Source organism: Vidua macroura, chromosome 2, assembly GCF_024509145.1.
Source record: "Vidua macroura isolate BioBank_ID:100142 chromosome 2, ASM2450914v1, whole genome shotgun sequence".
Taxonomy (NCBI): Eukaryota; Metazoa; Chordata; class Aves; order Passeriformes; family Viduidae; genus Vidua; species Vidua macroura.
The window spans coordinates 83,811,314-83,829,930 of record NC_071572.1 but is presented as its reverse complement, the minus strand read 5'-3'; the positions used below and the strand labels follow the sequence as shown (position 1 = coordinate 83,829,930).

Here is an 18,617-nt window from a genome sequence, read left to right as displayed (position 1 = left end):
TAGTGATTTAGTGTTTTAGTCTAAGGTCAGCTTGAGCTTAAGATCAGATAATGCAGCGATTATTGCTTTGTTTAAACTTTACCTCCTTCTCGGTAGTTATTTTATGGGAAGATCTGCTTGTAGAGAAGGATTTGCAGCCCAAGCTATTTGAGCAAGACACTTCTTTGTAGGGCTGAAAATTTTGGAGTAACAACTAAAAGAATACCTGTGCTATCAAAATAATCTCCACTGGAAAGCACAGCATTCAGTCAGCCAAGCATCAGTCAAAACAGGTGAAGTACGAAAAACATTTTTACAACACCTGGAAAGAAGAAAAGGTGACCTTAGATAATTTCACTTTCTAAATCCTCACATGCCAGTTTTTATGATAGATGCTTTTCTGTCCATATTAGTTTTTATACTGTGATTTGGTGCACCTTAAATTTGTCAGGAATTTGGTGACATGGTGAAAGGATACATGTGTTTGCATGCCTGTGATTTGCAGCTCTTCATGGCCTTTCTGTAAAGAAAATGGGTGTAAGACATGACACAGCTCAGGCATTGCTGCAGTGTGTACTTGTGCTGTGGCCTGCTTCTTTGTTGTTTGTGAGTGGGAAGGACAAACTTGCCTGACTGCTTCTGTGTCAAGAAACCAAACTAATGTCCACGTGCCAAAGCCTGTGGTCATTTCCTTACGCTGTTAACGGCAAAAGCGAATCCAAACCAGGATTTTTTGCAGCCACAGCCTTTCTGAACTTTACCCATGGTGGGCCACGGTCACTACCATTCCAGATCACACAATCCATCTCTTCCAGTTCCTTATCCAAAAGTGACCAACACCAGCTGCTGAAGAAGAGGTAAACCATACTGCAGTAGATGTTTATGTTGTGATCTGGCCAGGAGGAGAATTTCATCCCTTTTGTTAGATTGATTTAGGTCCTGCAGCATGATGCCTTATGTCCCCTCCAAAACTTTTAGGTATTTCGGTCTGTTTATTTAATTCCAGCATTTGTAACTATGGATGTTCAATTTATCTGTGTGAACGTCGTAGCCTTTTTTCTTAATCCAACCAGGTTCTGCTAAAGCAATAACAAATACTACAGTAAATCAGGATTATGTCTTGAAATGGCAGCAGGGATTCGTTAACAGTGAAACAAAACTGGCATCATCAAATCAGATAATGGGATTACCTGTCTCGGACTCTATGAATTGTGATCAGAAATAGAAAAGCAGGACATATGCACTGTCAGCAGGACCTTCTGGAATTGGTTTAGAAACTGTTAGAGAAGAGCTGGCCTAGGGCATTAGCAGCCCAGCAGGATGGCCAGGCATTAACTTGCTATATCTTAGGCCAGGTTAGTCTTTTCCCTATGGGAACAGGGACACATGGAGAGGGGAGTGGTGCAAAAGTAAACTCTGACTACCAGGCATCCAGAAAAGACTTTTAGGCCAGGATCCATGGTAATTTCTATGTCCACACTGGTAGACATGGCAAGTTTGAGTGTGCTATTATTTATTTATTACAATTTTTATTAAAATTAATAGAAATATGTTGAGATAATAGCAATTGTAGCAATTAGGAAAGATAGTCAGTAAACCCCTAACTTCCCCATTAGCATTCTTGGGAAGGATGGAAATATGTAACTTATTAAAAATCTGTGATTGTGTAAAACTATGGGGAGTAATAAACAACCTGTAGAGAACAAAAGGAACTCAGAGAGGTTTGAGATTTAGTTGGTAAATGGAATCACATGTGGCAAATGAAATTTAAAACTGAAATTGCTCCCTGATTTTTATTACACATGGGCTGGCAGAATATAAAACAGAATTGCAAAGTGAATAAGACTCACTTGAAACCAAAAGTCCTTAAGATGCCTTTGGAGTAACCTAAAGCTTTATTTTCCTTAATAAGGTGGGGAGCATTTGGAAAATATTACAAGAGGTTGTGAAGTTGTGTGATGTTTCCCTACAAAAGTCATTCTTGTCTAATATCCTTTGCTCTGGTCATATCTACTGGGGAGCCACAGTGTAGGGCTGTGGTTGCGACTTTCTGAGAAAACACATAGAAACTAATAATTCAGAAGAACTGACCTGTTTTGAGGATAAAATAAGTGCCCAGCATTAGTATACAAGCAGAGTGGGAAAAGTAGAGCTTGATAACATCATCCTCCAGAGGATTGTTGGGTGAAACTTAAGGGAGCAAAGTGAGGATTGAACTGTTAAACGTCCCGTGGTTTAACTGAGGACCTGCTTATGCTATGTGTGTCTCTACTGCAGAACAGATCACAGCTCTCTGCTGCTGAGCGGACACAGCCTGGGCTCAGTAAATGGCAGAGGGACCAGCTTGGCTCTGCAGCTGTATCCCATGTTGCCTGCTGCAGATCAAGGTGCACTTACATATGTAAGCTCAGAGTGGATCTGCTTGATCCCATAGAGAGGTGTGACTGTGTATAACTACAGCAAGGAAATTATTTTTTCCTGTTAGTGAAGGATCCTCATGTGCTTAACCTTAACCATGTGCTTTGCAAGGTGGTAGTGTCGGTGCTGTGCTGGTGTGGCTTCAACAGTTTTTCCCTGCAAACAAAGAAACTCCATCTTCTGCAACATCAAGTGTAAATCAAGTGATAACCAAACCCAGTCATTACAGTAAGGCATGAATGTCTTATCTACAGGGAAACCAAGTCTAGTTTGTGTGTGGAGAGGACACAAAGGCTGTGTCTCTATGGTTAGATGAAACAGTTGTAAGGAGTGTTCCCAAGCACAGGGGCAAGTTTCAGGCATAGCTACAGACCAGGCTGTTACCATCCATCTTTTGAGTAAGTGTGTTTGAGCATCTTTAGCCACGCATAAAGGTACTGTGATGCAAGTTAAGGATCACCAGTGGCATTTTGGACAAAATATCCTGTTTGGAGGATAAATTAGTTTATTAGTACGGATGTGAGGTGTGTTGGTTCAGTGGGCTCAGTGAGAATTGTCATGGGTATATTTAATTAATGAATTAATTAAACTATACGTGTGGCTTTGCTGCCTTCCTTAGTTTGCCCTCTGGCATCCACCAGAGATATGAATTCCCCTAGAATCAGGGGCTGCTAGCAGCATTAATTTAGCTGAAGAAGATAGACCTGTGCAGAAGTCTGTGGTCATTAATGTGGATGTGTCATGTGCGCCAGCAGCTTCAGGATGATCACAACCTGCTTTCAGAGAAGCATGCCTGAGTTCCTCCTGCAGGCGCACAGTCAGGCAGCACCCAGAGCCACTCCTTACCCTGCAGGGGCCTATTGAGTTACATCTGTAACAGTTTTGTTTCATAGTAGGCTTTTGGGTGCTTACAACTTACCGGGAAGCAGTGAAATGCATCTTAGATGAGGAAATACCAGTGTGCTTTATATCACGTTTAGCTTTTTCTATTGATTCCAGCTGGAGAAAGGGCAAATCTGAAGGAGCACGAATAAATGCAGAAGCTACACTGCATTGTGGCAAACGTCCAGGGAAGATGCAAATTCAGCTTCTCTTCTAGCCCATTTGGCTTATTTCTGTTTGCTTCCAGTCTTCAGAGAAAGTCACGATCCGAATCTAAAGCGTTCTGGGTGGTGCTGTGATTCAGGGCTCCTGGGTCAGGGAAAAGCAGACATTCCCCATGAGTCAAAAGAAATTTGAATGCTGACACACAGCATCTTTTCTTTCTTTGGGGGCTCATAATGGATTTTTCTGGTCTGGGCTAATGGAGAGGAAAGATTTCCTTCAAATTTGTCAGCGTGGCAGCTGGAATACTTGGAGCTTCAGAGAGCTTTAGAGCTCTGTTCTAGCCCAAGCAGTGTGTTCTGAAGCCACATTGCCCAGCACTGTGAAGAGGGCGCTTTCCAGTGCCTGCTCCTTGGTCTTCTCTGTGAGCATTGGTAGAGTTGCTGGGTAAAATGAAAAGGAGCCTTTCTTCCATGTAGCTGCTTGTTAGCTCCCATTTTTCTTGCCAAGACTGTGCTGACAGCGTAATTTACATTCAGATTTGGGGGAGGTGAAATTTTCAGGAATTGCTTATGGTTTCATTGCATGTGCTTATTAGGACAGGACTAAGAACTAATTAGCCATTAGTCCACTTCCAGGTAGTAAACAGATTGGTCACTGGCAAGAGTCTAGCTATTCCCTGGCTGGCAGCAGAGCTGGTGGGCCCAGCAGATTCCATCCTTGCTGTGTACAGCAGGTAGACCTCTGAGCATGTTTTACTCATCAGTAAGCTTGAACTGTCTATACACACTGCTTGATGTCTGGTTCTGCCAATTCTTCGGCTTCAGGCAGTGCCAAAAATAGTTTTCCTTCAGGCTTTTGGGGTGATCCTTGTAGTAACGTTTCCTTCCCAGGGAGGGCCAAAAGACAGCAGTGGTTCACAAAGCAGAGTGTGTGACTGATACTAGACAGAAGGTCTGGCCTCCCCTCAGATTTCTAACCATGACCTCTTTTGACAGCGTGACTCACCGCTGGGATGGGAGACCGGCCGCAGTATGTGTGGGTCAACCGTAATTGTCACAGCTCGTCTGACCCGTGTTAGATGTGCCGTTTATTTCCTGTGGGAGCCGTGACAGTGGTAATCAGTGTCCCACCACCCTGCTTTAAAATGAAATAGTGTTTATTAGAACAGAGGCGTGTATTGTGTAAAGAGTTGATGTTCCCCTAAAACACACTCAGTGCTTCACAGCCTGGCCATGTTTGCTGCAGCAGATGTGTCTTCCGCACAGAGATGCTTTGTGTCAGTGCTCACCCCTGCTGCAGTCGGGGTCTGTTTAAATCTCTCCTTGCAGGCAGCTGCACCAGCCACTCCCTGTTGGCCTGTTCTCTCCCAGCTTCAGCCAAACCATGTCTGCAGGTTGTCAGGGTCGTCCCTATTGTGCTTCAGGTGTTACTTGGAGACAGTTGTCTGGGAGGCTGTTGAGTGGCTTTCCCAGCATGCTGAGCTCTATGATGTGTGTGTGGGGATTCCCTGCTCTCCCAGCCCAAGTCCTTAGTTCAGCCAGAGAGCTTAGTGTGATGGAAACACGGGAGTTGCACATCACATACAGTCATGCAAACACAGACATACAATTGTTAAGTTTTTGGTGTTTTTAGAGGCTTGCACAGTTGTGCCACAAGCACTGAACTAAGCCCAAATCAGGCTGATTTTTTTGGGTGTTTTACTGCCTGTTCTCCCTTCTCCCCTTTCCCTCCATCCTGTCTGGTAACTCCACTTTGTATCCCCAATTTTCACCCAACACATTTGAACTAAGTGCCATGAGGGGACTAAGTTGGTCACCCATTCTGTCCTGCTCCTGGCTCTCCCGTAAGCCGATAATGAGACCACGAGGTATCTTAAAGTTGGGCTCAGGGGGATCACCTGTGTTGCTACATCTGTAGCTTCCACAGTTCCTTTACCATAGGTGACCCTGCCTGAAGCCCAGTTTCCCTGCTCTTCAGTGACTTGAGCAAAATATCCACCTCCCTGGGGGGAGACATGAAATGCAAGTTACCAAGATAATGCATTTCCAGGTTCCAGCCCTAAATGACCTTCATTAACAAAAATTGTCTTGAATTTCAGGTCTGGGGATTTGTCTGTACTGAGGTCTCAGAGCAACTCATTTGCTAACCTGCAGTTTTCTCTTTAGGGAATTCCCAATGAAAGCTGGAGGCTAACCAAGATTAATGAGCGCTATGAGCTGTGTGATACATACCCTGCCATTCTAGCTGTGCCTGTAAACATTCCCGACGAGGAGTTAAAGAGAGTGGCATCCTTCAGATCCAGAGGACGCATACCAGTGAGTGGGACAGAAGAAGCCACTTTGATGTGGTTTTGTTACACATACCTTTGGGCAATAAGTAATACCAAGATCAGGCTGAGTAGATTCCAGGGAGCAAATAAATGGTCAGCGGCTAATAAAAGTGATAACAACATGTTTGAGGACATAGAAAACAACAGTATCTGCTGAAACTACTGTTGTGAAAGACATGTAGACTAAACCAAAACTAGAAGATAAGATAATTTAGCACAACTCAGACCAAATCTCAGTTCAGTTCCTGAGAAACACAAGGCAGCTCTGTTTGGCTGTTTACAATTGTCTGGCCTACTCTGACTTTCAGGACAGAGAAATACGTAGTGATAGTCTTGATGAGAGTGTTTATTTAATGAAATTAAGACAAAGCACACTGTTGTGATTTCAGAGGTAACTGAAAAGGTACTGGTTTACTCCTCAAGTCTATAGAAAATTCAGTCTGTTCCTAAAGTGCTTAACTTTTACATGGTGTAACATAAAGTAAGACATAGCCCGCATACTGACTCACACAACAGTCAGAAAAATAGTCTGCATCATAATTAAAAGTGAGACTCAAACAATTTGATCACCTTTTATTTGTTCAAACTTTGGGAATGCCACCAGAATGAATAAAGACAGAAGAGCTCTTTCTTTCATTCAGTTGTGATTTAATAGACTCCAGCCTTCTGGAACCCCCTGATGGAAAATCACAGAGCAAGCCATTACAGGTAATTCACTTCACTGGTTTAAGACATTTTTCCTTTATTTATTTCTCATTTGTTTCCAAAGGTATTGTCATGGATTCACCCAGAAAGTCAAGCAACGATCACTCGCTGTAGCCAGCCCATGGTGGGAGTGAGTGGCAAGCGGAGCAAGGAAGATGAAAAGTACCTTCAAGCCATCATGGATTCTAATGCCCAGTCCCATAAAATTTTCATATTTGATGCAAGGCCTAGTGTGAATGCTGTAGCCAATAAGGTTGGGTACTTTTTCCTCTGTCTAAAACTGGGAATGTAATAATTTAGAGCACATTTTCCACCACCATTTCATATTATTCTTAAGGATCACAAAAGGGTTTTCCACTGCAGAAGAAGTCTGAATGCAATGATCTGATTCTCTAGACAGACTTTTATACCTGATATCTGTAAGATATCAGTGTGACTGCTGATGATCCATTTATATTAATTTACAGTGGGAAATGACATTGGAAGGAAAAAAAATTGAAGTAGTACTGAGGTCAGACTCTAGCACCCTAGACCTTTTGTATCACCATTTTTCAATTCACGTGGTTGAAAGACTGCTTCCTCTAACAGGGTTCAGAGCCCTGTCCAGTCTGACCTTGAATGTTTCCAAGAATGAGGCATCTACCACTGTTCTGGAAAACCTGCTCCAGTGTTTTACCACCCTCATTGTGAAAAATGTCTTCTTTATGTCTAGTCTGAATCTACCCTCTATTACTTTAAAGCCATTGCCCCTTGTCCTATCGCAACAGGCCCAACTAAAACATCTGTCCCCATCTTTCTTATAAGCCTCCTTTAAGTACTGGAAGGCTGCTATAAGGTCTCTTCAGGGCCTTCCCTTCTCAGCCTTTCCTCACAGAAGAGGTGCTTCAGACCTCTGATCATCTTTGTGGATTTGATCCAACAGGACCCTGTCTTTCCTATGCTGGGACCCCAGAGCTGGACACAGTACTGCAGAGCAGAGCAGAAGGGCAGAATCCCCTCCCTGGCCCTGCTGCCCACGCTGCTTTGGATGCAACCCAGGACAGGATTGGCTGCCTGTGCTGTGAGTGCACATGGCTGGGTCATGTCCAGCCTCTCATCCACCAGCACTCCCAAGTCCTGGGCAGGGCTGCCCTGATATGTTCATCCCCCAGCCTGAGCTGATGCAAGGGGATGCCCCAGCCCAGGTGCAGCAGCTTGCACTTGGTCTTGTTAAACTTCATGGGGTTCCCATGGACCCACTTCCCAAGCTTGTCCAGGTCCCTCTGGATGGCATCCCATCCTTCAGGAGTATCAGCTGTACCACTCAGTTTGGTGTCATCTGCACACCTGATGAGGGTGCACTTGATCCTTCTGTTTGTGTCACTTATGAAGATACTAAATAGCACTGGTCCCACGGACTCTTCAGGGATGCCACTTGTCACTGCCTGGGCATTGAGCAATTGGCCACTACCCTCTGGCTGTGACTATCCAACTTTTCATCCATCAAACTGTCTGCCCATCATCTCCAGTCTAGAGAGAAGGAAGCTGTGGGGAACTGTGTCAAAGGCTCTACAGAAGTCCAGGTGAATGACGCCCATAGCCCTTCCCTTGCTGCTGTAGTCTCTCCATCACAGAGGCCACTGGGCTGGTCAGGCAGGATTTGCCCTTGGTGAAGCCATGCTGGCTATCCTGAATCACCTCCCTGCCCTCCACATGCCCTAGCATATCTTCTAGAAGGATCTGTTCCATGATCCTGCCAGGCACAGAGGTGAGGCTGACAGTTCAGTAGTTCCCAGGGTCCGTCATTCTACCCTTCTAAAAATTGTGTTCCATGCCATTACTTTAAGCTTTGTTTTAATGGTGGAGCTGCTTTGTTACAGTAAAGACTATTTTTTTTTTCTTTTTCTTTTTCTTTTTTTTTTTTTTAATCTGCCTTTCCCACTACTTAGGGAAGGCAATTAGTGTGTGGGTTATCCTCCTCTGTAATAGTATGGTAAATTTTTAAATGATAGATTAGCAAATGTAATGAGTTAACAGCTTGAATGGAGATAAATTATAATTACAGAGGAAAAGAAGGCTTGTAATGTGATATTCTTTGGTAAAAATTACAGCATTCATTAGGTATTGCAGAAGAGAGACACAAAGTGTGTGCCTGTACATGTTTGCTCCTAGCTGTGAGATAAAGCCAATGGTTTTTGCCTGCTTTAGATAGCCCAGCCACTGTGGTATTTTGTCAGCTGCTATTTGCTCAGGACAGATGTCTGGGATAAAGTACAAAATATGGTTTTGCTTAATGATTTGTATGTGAATTTTGTTCTTCAGGCTAAAGGAGGGGGCTATGAGAGCGAGGATGCCTATCAGAATGCAGAATTAGTGTTCCTGGATATTCACAATATTCATGTTATGAGAGAGTCGCTGAGAAAACTGAAAGAAATTGTGTATCCCAATATCGAGGAGACTCATTGGCTGTCTAATTTAGAGTCAACTCACTGGCTAGAGCATATCAAGGTATGCATGTCTGCATCCACTGCATGTGGCTGAGCAACCAAAGTCCTTACCAGTCAGGGAAAGATATCCAGAGCTAACTCCAGGATTTTCAGTTCCTTGTAAATTTAAAGACTTAGAATTTGTTTTCCATTTATAAGCAATTAAAACTGTAGTTTCTTGGAGTGAGGAATCTTAAGGAGATGAGAAGAGGGACAAGAGAGGGGGCTGAAATACTGAAAGATGGTGTTTTGGAAGTGAAGGATGATGTAATTGTGAAAGCTCTGCTTAGAACTCAGGAGTTACAGAGTTTCGAAGTCCTTGGCTCAGCTCCTTGACATCCTGGCATTATTACCTGGCCCAGACAAGCAAATGCTGGGAGTTTGGGCCCTCTCAGCCTTTCAGGAATCCAAGCAGAGTCAGAATAAGGAGGGAAAATGTTTTGACTTCTCCAGATGCTGGTTTTCAAATAATGTTCTTTCTGTTCTAAAAATGTCCAGCTTACATTATTGCTCTGCTAATGCAGACAGGGGCAGATGTGCTCCTGGGGCAGCTGCAAGGTGATGGCCATTCCTATCAGACACAAAACACTCCTGCATTTAAATCTTGACTTGTCTAAGAACTGAGTTTTATGCAAAGGCTCTTCTAGAGTTGTGCCTACACTACAGTTCAGATGTGTCGTCATCTTGCTGGAGCAGAAAATGTGTTCACCAGTTTGCCGTCCTAGTTATAAAGTAGTTGGAACTGATTTACCATTCTCCTTGAGGCAAGCAGAGCCCTTGGTTTGTCCTGTGCTGTCACTAGCCATTTTTCATTTATAGTTTCTGTTCCAAAGAGATTCTGTAATTTGTTTCTTCCCTTGTCCTAGCTCATTCTTGCTGGAGCCCTTCGGATTGCTGACAAAGTGGAATCAGGGAAGACATCTGTGGTTGTACACTGCAGTGATGGCTGGGACCGCACAGCCCAGCTCACCTCTCTCGCCCTGCTCATGTTGGATGGCTACTACCGCACCATCAGGGGCTTTGAAGTGCTCGTGGAGAAGGAGTGGCTGAGCTTCGGCCACAGATTTCAGCTGGTGAGTCACTAGCCCATGGAAGGCACTGAACAGAAAGTTATTGTCCCTCTTGGAGGATTTCAGAGGAGTTTAACATTTCCTGTGAGAAGTTTCCGGCTGAACTCACAGAAGAGAGGTGAATGATTCATGCTATTGTTTTCTACCTATAATTCCATTCACCTCTTAACCTCCTTGGGACTGTATTGGTTAGATACAGGGAACAGGTGGTATTTAAATGTGTCAGGTGACTGACTGATAATGTCACGTTCCCATGCTTAGGTTAGGTAAACTAGCAGTGTGCTTTGCGTTCAGTGCTGGCATTTCTGCTGAGAGCTGGCAGAGACCACTGGGGTATTTTTTGTCTTTCTTTCCAATTCAGTCCATTTTCTCAGACTGCTTGGGCACCATCATCTAAGAAATACTTTGGCATTGAAGAGGTTTGGGAATTTGTTTATAGCCTTGACCTCACATTTTCTTCAGGCACACTTTATTTTTGGAGAGGCTTCTAATTATTTAGGTGAAAGAGCAGCAGTTTGAGCCTGAACCAAGAGTAGTTTGTGGCTGTGCCCTAGCAGTTGGCAGAGAGGCAGCTTTGTGGGCTTGTGACACAGCAGTTTGTTATGGTTTGCATGGATGGGAATAGAGAGAGCCTTTCAGTAGTAGCCTTTCAATCTTTGTTCCTATTGCGTTTTGCTCATAGCTGTTCTCTAGTGGTTGTTAATTTTGCAAGGGCTAGAACAAGGTCTGTGTGCAGTACTTGCAGTGGTGGGTTGCACTGTCAAATGCTCTGAGGAAGGTGGGGAAACTGAGGCACTAAAGCAACTGAGGTTCTGCTGCAGCAAAATTTGTTGTCTGGTATTTGAGCAATGAGTGTTTTAGCTTCTCCACTGTCTAGGCAAAGAAGACATCAACAGTGATTTCCTTTGGTGAGGGGAGAACAGTATTAGGGGTCTCTGTTACTTGCATGTTCTTGTTCTATCTTTGTACAGTACTTGGGGCTCCCAGGTAGTACATAACCATTAATGTACTCTGCTAGTTCTGAGGAGTCGTGCCTCACACGTGTTGGCCACACAGCACAGTCAGGGTTGGAGGCTGCTTCTGGGAATACTGTCATTGCTGCCTCTCTGGAGGTGGCAGGAGATGGGCTGGGCTGTGTTTGTACAGCTTTTGGAAGCCACGAGGTGTTGCGTGACGGTTATCGCCGCATGCCGTGCCTGTAGGTAGTGTTTGCATCTAGCACCCTCTACTACTGAACTAGCCAGGACAACAGCTGCAACTGAAGCAAAAAGCATTCTCATTTTTCTTCCTTCTGAACTTTAGCTATTAACTGAAATCAGTGCCAGCATAGCATCTGGAGCCTCTACTCAAACAACTCTTGTTTTAACTTAGCATGAAAATATCCCCATAAAGCATTTTCACTTCAAAGACAAAGAGAGTAACTGTCCTTTACTCCTTTACCCACTGATAGGGACAAAGCAATATAAGGACTCATTTGAAGTTTTTTAAAGCTGTTGGTAAAGGTTTTGGTGACTGAGAGCAAACCCCGTGAAGCAGTTTCCCCACGAAGCCCTGTGTGATTCGTGTTCTTTGTCCTGCTGTTTCAGAGAGTTGGCCATGGGGACAAGAACCACGCGGATGCGGATCGCTCTCCCGTCTTCCTGCAGTTCATCGACTGTGTCTGGCAAATGACAAGACAGGTAAACTGCTGGGTGGCACCCATGGTCCACAGAGCCATGCACAGTGCACCGAGATGTTGCATGGTGTCTGGACACAGGAATGATTTCCAAGCTGACCTGTGCAGGTTCTCCTTCCTGGGCTTGTACTCTTGCTTTGATTCTGGCAGCAGGCTTTTTGGGAGTCTGTTTAGCAAAGAGCCTGAAAGCACTTGCTGATGTTAAATCCCTAGCACAGTGGATACAGCAGATCTCTGTTGCCTCTGCTCAAGCTGATACTGTAACATGTTCCATTTGAACTTCTGCTGAAGGCAAATGTACTGCTCCCAATTCATAATGTGAGGTACAGAGCTGAATGCCTCACTTCAGACCAGGCATGGCAGAGGTACAGTCCAGGAGAGATCCCCTGTGTCTGGGAAGTTTTTCCCCAGGCACATGGAACCTGGAAGGTTTTTTTGTATCTTCTGTGACACAAAAGTCAGCTATGGTCAGGCAGTTCACTGAAAAAAAGCTAGGCTCACCCTGGGTTAAATCAGGAGAAATAGAAGAATGGCACTATATATGGAAGAAAAGCATGCCACTACATATGACACATCCATGCAGAGAGAAGAGGAGGCTTTACCATCATCCAAAGTCACTTTCATTATGGTCTCCTTGGATTGCTCCTACAGCTGGGCATCCTGACCTTCATGTGATGAGGTTAGGATGTCACAACTGGGGCAGCCTGGGAAGAGGAGGGTGGTTGTGAGGGAGGAAAGCCTCCTGCTCTCCTCTCCATCACCCCTGCATGTCTTTGCAGTTCACTGCATTTATTCTTATTGACTCTTTGTGGAGCTTCAGTTGTCCTCGTCTCAGGTCAGACTGTTTCTGCACAGAACTCAGCAACAAACATGGCCTGTGCCCATAGACTTTTCACTCCTGCTGACCTCTGTCACAAGGTGCCTCCCTGCTGTTCCCTCTGGGAAGTGCTGTGTTAGGTATCCAGGTTATTTCCATTTGGCCCTGGGAAATTTCCACTTTTTGAATGTATTTATTTCACGTGTGCCTTTTGTTCACAGTCTGGCTGCATGGCTTGTCATGAGGGACAGGCAAGCTTCAATTTGAAGCAGCACTGAGTGTACATAAACACAGTGCTCTAACCCCTTAAACCTCTGGCTTCTGCTCAAAATTCCTCTCTGAACATGCAAAGCAGCTTTCCAAGAGGGAAACTCTTGCTCCTGGAAGGAGCAAATATGACCCTGACTATCCAGCCATGCAGGGAACAGGGACAGATCCTGTTCTAGAAATCAAGAGGCCAACTCCTTACCAAGACCACAGCATGGGAGAAAGCTTATTTTCCTGTTTTAAAATCCCAACCTAATTTTCTATTTCTACCTAAAGTTTCCTACAGCATTTGAGTTCAATGAGTACTTCCTGATCACCATCCTGGATCATCTGTACAGCTGTTTGTTTGGGACCTTCCTGTGCAGCAGTGAGCAGCAGAGAGTGAAGGAGGTAAGACAGCTTCTTTCCAAGGTAAAAGCCCGTTCCTTATTGCTTTAGCTGAACAGATATTGCTACAGAAGCTGGTTCCTCACTCAGAGATAGTTGTAGATGCGAGTCTGAGAAATGCCAAGCCCCCTTCTACGCAGCTGGGACTTGGGGGATTTTCCTCTTTGCATAAACTGCTGTCTGTTGGAGGCTTCATGTTTCAGACCAACACCATCTCCTTTCTGGACACTCTGTCTACTTCCAGTTAGTCACAGGTTGAATAGCTCCTGGTGTCTCCCAGGTACTGGAAATGCAGTTTTGCTTTGAACTTCAGTTTACTGTAACCTTTTTAGTGGGAACTGGTACTTTTTTGTTGTGCCTTTTTTTCGAAATGATCCCTTTAGGGTGCTTTTAACTACCTAGTGTGTGTTGTCATTCTGCACACACAGGTTACAGCAAGTAACTGGTCTTTGTGTGTTCTTGCTGTGCTTGCATCTTCCCAGGAGAGGACAACTCTCCTACTATTATTAAGGACATGCCTCTCTGTCCTGCCACAAGCCAGCTCTGCCCTGCAGTCTGGCCAAGGTTTGTTTGCCCAGGGGGGAGCGTAGAGATGTGTATATCCAGACCCAGTCTGGAATTAGAAGGAAAACAGTGGCACTCACTCTGTCTCACTTACCTAAAGATGAAGCATTCTGTCACCAAAGGCTGCAACCTAACAGCACAGAGGTACACGAGGGCAGTGCTATGTGGACCTGATGTAATTACATGTGATAGAACTTCAGTTAAAAATAATCATAAAAACTAGCTGGAAAATAAAAGTGATAGTGTTTTACTATAGTGAAATCAGTGTCCCTGTTTCTCTGGAGTCCATAGTGATTGAATAATTGTCATTTCCAGGGAATTGTCATTTCCAGGGAAGAAAATCTGCATGCTGGTTGCAGATGGGTTTGGTTGGTTTTTTTGTTTTTTTTTTTTAAAGGCCTCAGCCTAGTGAAGTACTTAATCTAGAAAGTACTTCAGCACTGGTTTCTGGTTTCAGTGGGAGTATTCACAGGCATAATTATTCCACTAGATCAGGGCCTAAGTCAAATGTTTTCTTTTCTTCCTTTGCAATTAAATACTCCATCAAGTCCTCCAGGAGCACTTCAGAGAAGTGAAGTTTAACTAAAGCACTGGGAGTTCACGTGCCAGGGTCCCCTCACTGTAGCAGTGGTGATTCCTGATCTGTGTTGACAGCTGTGTGGGTCAGAGGGGTTGTCCTGTGCCAGGGTGTGTGTGCCTCCCTGCATCCATGTGCTTTGAGTACAATAACCACATCAAAAGAACAGTTTTGTTGGTTTTTTTTTTTTTTAAGCTACAAAAAACAACCAGTTCCGTATTAATGACAGGCATATGTCTATGCTGCTACAGTTTGTAGATAGCTGGGATTCGTATGGCAAATAAAGCCTCCTCCACCCCCTTCCCTTACAGAGCCTTCCAAAAAAGACTGTATCACTTTGGTCTTACATCAACAGCCAACTGGAAGACTTTACTAACCCCTTGTATGTGAGCTACTCCAACCACGTCCTGTATCCCGTGGCCAGCATGCGCCACCTCGAGCTATGGGTCGGCTACTACATCCGCTGGAACCCCAGGATGAAGCCTCAGGTACGCCTCTTCCTACTCCTGCTTCCCCCTCTGCTAGTACCAAAGCTCTTACTTTGGAGGTCAAGACCTTTAGGTAGTGTACAGACTTATGCTGCCACTGCTTAAATCTGAAAACAAACGCCTAAATTCAAATGCCAGCAAGAGCAAGCACCATCTTGAGCTGCCTAATGCATGTGCCCAGCTGGACATCACCACATTGTGAAATCTGCCGGAGCTGAAGATTCCCAGCGGCCTGGGAATTTTCTCATTTAGAATGTGGGAAAAATTATCTGAATTCTCTTTACAAAAGATCTTAAAACCCCTAAGACTTCACTGAATGTGGGGTTCTATATAGGAATTTTGGGGCTGTATTTAAATTACTGGTGATGGGAACCTGCTGCTTGTTCTGGCTGCCTGAGGCACAGGGGTCTGACCCCAGCCAGCAGGGAAGCTGGCTTGTCCAGGGCAGGCATCTCAGACTAGCAGTCTGAGCATGACCCTGAAGGCTGACATCACTTTTTAGTAGAAAGGGACAAAAATTCCCAGTTGCCTCAGTGCCCATCTGCAGGTAGCAGTTTTGCAGATCTGCAGCATTAGAGACAGGAACCCAGCAAACACTTTGCAGTGCTGACTGTTCAACAGTCAGAACTATGTGAAAATATTTAGAAGAATCTGGCTGGGTTTTTTCCTCCCAAGCCCCTGAAATTATATCCAGGCTGAGATGCCATGGCCAGTGTCCCCCAGAAATGTCAGAGATCAGAGTTTGGCAACCGTCATCTTTCAAAATACATACAGACTGTTTTGTTTAGCCATTGCGCATGTTGGATCCAAATGAGCAGCCAAGAGCCAGAGCAACCACTCAGGTACTTGTGGGCTGGAGACTGATGACACTCACGTACCTCCCTCCCTCGTAGCTGTCTGTAAGGTCAGCAGCAGTTTTGTGCTTCAGGCTCTCTCTTCCACACTGGCCTCCCAGTGCTGAGCTACACATTTCCTTGCAGGAACCTGTTCACAATCGCTACAAAGAGCTTCTGGCCAAGCGGGCTGAGCTGCAGAAGAAAGTGGAGGAACTGCAGAGAGAAATCACCAACCGTTCCACCTCATCCTCGGAGCGAGCCGGCTCTCCCGCACAGTGCGTCGCTCCTGTACAGACAGTTGTATAATACAGACTTTTTTTTGCTGACTACCTTCCCAGGACCATGGGGGCAGCTTTTCTGAAACCTCCTGGATTTCCAGCATGGGGCCTGGGAGATGCCAACTTATTTATTTCTGTCCAGGGTAATTTATTAGTACTGTAGTACTAGAGAAAGCTTAAAGCAAAAATCAACACAGACAAGACCCCCTATGCAATTACCCTTCTCAGTGGCTAGCTTCTAATACAAGCCAGTTGCACTTGCCACCTGTAAGAAGCCTGGAGCTTGCTCTTTGTTCACTGATGTGCTGGAAATCATGTGGCTTGAAAGAGTCTGTGCATGAGCATGAAGTACTGTGGAGGAAAAGCATATTCTCAGAAGTTTGAAAGGCCAAACCTGACATTGTATTGCAACCTCAGATGCAGCTGTGCCATCCCACACCTTCCTGCACAGCAGAGTCAATGAGGGTGTTTGCCAGCACACCTGGAAACAGGCAACAGCAGTGTCTGAAACAAGTCATTCCCTTCACCTCAACCTAGAGCATAGGAAGCCATGTAAATGATGCCTTATTTAAAGAAAGGGCAGCTTCTCCCAATAAAACTCTGCGGTAGAGGAGCAACAATACAGGACTTGATTTTGTAGGACATTTCCTTCCATCTCTGCAACTTTAGAATATCACTTATGGTTTACAGTGGGTGTGCCAGGATGCAACTTAAGCACCTTTATTTCAGAAGGGGGAGCAGAGTGTGGCTCCCCTGGGCTTTCCACAGCTCCTCTGGCCTCCAGTGCCTCATAGTCATCAGGGGAAAAGGTAGTGGAATACCAAGGGGCACATGGGAACTGCTGGGATCAGCCATTACATTTTGCTTGGGTAAGCATAATTAGCAATTTTAATGCTTCTGTGCAGGGTTATAGTGGTGTACTTATGGTATTTCAGCTTTCTGCTAACTAATGGAAGCAACTGTGCATCAACCAAAGACGCCTTTCTGCCTGCGTTGCAACTGCTGCTTTAGGTTTTTCTGGCAGGCTGAACAGCTTAGCCATTTTCTAAACCCTTTTTCCTCATAGTCTGCTTCAAGGACTTGTGTCACTCAACTAAATTCAAGCTGGAATTGAATTTTAATACAAAAATTTACTGTAGGAGATACAACACATACTTGGTGAAACCATGACTGCCCCCTTGCTCTTCCAAACAGGTAAGCACAGGGTTGCAGACGAGGGCTCTTAGAGCAAAGGCAGTTAAGTATGTGCAAGGCTGCTTCTGCACCTCTCTGCTGAGGACAAGGGGTACTGCTTGGTGTGGGTTCCTGTGTTGCTGTTTTAGGATCAGATCTAGACTGTGGTCACCTGTTTAATATACCTGTCAGCTGATATTTCACTAGAGAAGGATTTTTGAAGGGAGTGTAAGAGCAGACCTATTGCCACCTAAACAATGGCCTTTCAAAAGCCACATTCTTTCCAAGGCAGTCAGCAGTCATTTCCTCCTGCAGTCTCCACTTCTGCCTGCTCTACTGCTGCAATCACCACACCACGCTTACAGAGAAATCCACAGCCACCATCCGACAGGATGGGTAACAGGCTGTCCAGCATCACTGCAGTTGTTGTGGGGTGGCCTGTCACATTATGGTTCAATAGTGCAAAGAATCCACACAAAATACTTTCTAAGGACTTGGATTTGCTTTGAGGTTAAAGGGCAGGTCTGCTCTTATCTACAATCACTATATAAGATGGTTTAAAGCATTATTCTGTATTAGCAAATTGACTATGTGTGTATATTTTGTTTCTTGATGAGGGCTGTTTGGTTTCCTTAATGCTAATAAAAACAGATAAATGGATAAAGTTCCTGTGCTCTAATTTTCAACTATGTGGTTTTCCAAAGGACTTGCAGGACATGCACACATTAAATAAATAGCACTGCAAGTTCAGTGTGTGAAATCCAAACCTCTCTCATTCTCTGTAGAGGGTATTTCAAGTTGCTAATGTTGAAACTCTGAAGTCTAGACTGACAGAAAACCAAGATTCATCTCTGGACAAGTTTCATTTATCCCATACAGACCAGTATTAATACAGATACAGTGCTTAGCTGCTCACTAGACCAGGTTGCTCAAAACCCCTTCAAACCTGGCCTTGAACACTTCCAGGGACAGGGCTATCTCCAGAGGTCCTTTCCAAGCAAAATGACCCAGTGTAAGTTTCAGCTACTCATTTTTCAGGAACCCTGGCAAGAACTGCTCTTTAAGTGGTTACTCCCACTATACCTGGTTAGCAGCATCTAACAGCAGCTAACACCTTGTGCGCAAGGAGCCAAGCTGGGTGGATCACCTACAGGCAACAAACAACCCCTTTCTGCCTGTGCTGACCCTGCAGTTTCCTGCCTGTTCAGCTACAGGCAAGGGTGGATTACTCTGACTCTAACCTTACCTGCAGCTCTCATTCATCACCCTGACCAGGGAGAAGTCACCTCGCCATGAAAAGCCCACTGGCTGTGGTAGAGTGCTGCAGCAAACACCCAGCTAATACAGAGGAAGTGCAGCTTTACCACAATTCATTCAACAGGCAAGCTGGCTTTATTATTTTTCAATTGTATATACAGGTAATCTGGGTCTTCTATACATTCCATTAACAGGAAATTCTTTACATTATTAACATAATAAATAACATTTAATCAGCTGTGCAAGTCAGAGCACAAACTTAATTGCACTACTACCAAAGTTGAT

The 18,617-nt window shown here is 44.7% G+C and overlaps 1 protein-coding gene across 4 annotated transcripts in view; it reads left to right on the top strand.

Annotated features, from left to right (window-relative positions):
- The window catches only part of MTMR2 (myotubularin related protein 2), a 62,874-nt gene extending 45,105 nt beyond the window's left edge, over nt 1–17,769 (top strand). For 3 of the 4 annotated variants that reach the window (XM_053970362.1, XM_053970364.1, XM_053970363.1), the window contains exons 8-15: nt 5,610–5,759; nt 6,543–6,731; nt 8,780–8,965; nt 9,810–10,016; nt 11,600–11,692; nt 13,049–13,162; nt 14,612–14,788; nt 15,769–17,769. In XM_053970362.1, the coding sequence (XP_053826337.1) occupies nt 5,610–5,759; nt 6,543–6,731; nt 8,780–8,965; nt 9,810–10,016; nt 11,600–11,692; nt 13,049–13,162; nt 14,612–14,788; nt 15,769–15,930 (1,278 nt within the window). In that variant the 3' untranslated portion in view covers nt 15,931–17,769. Of the gene's footprint in view, nt 1–5,609; nt 5,760–6,542; nt 6,732–8,779; nt 8,966–9,809; nt 10,017–11,599; nt 11,693–13,048; nt 13,163–14,611; nt 14,789–15,768 lie in introns of those variants that run through there. The other variant, XM_053970365.1, reaches the window with a different exon arrangement.
- Nucleotides 17,770–18,617: the final 848 nt, after the last annotated feature.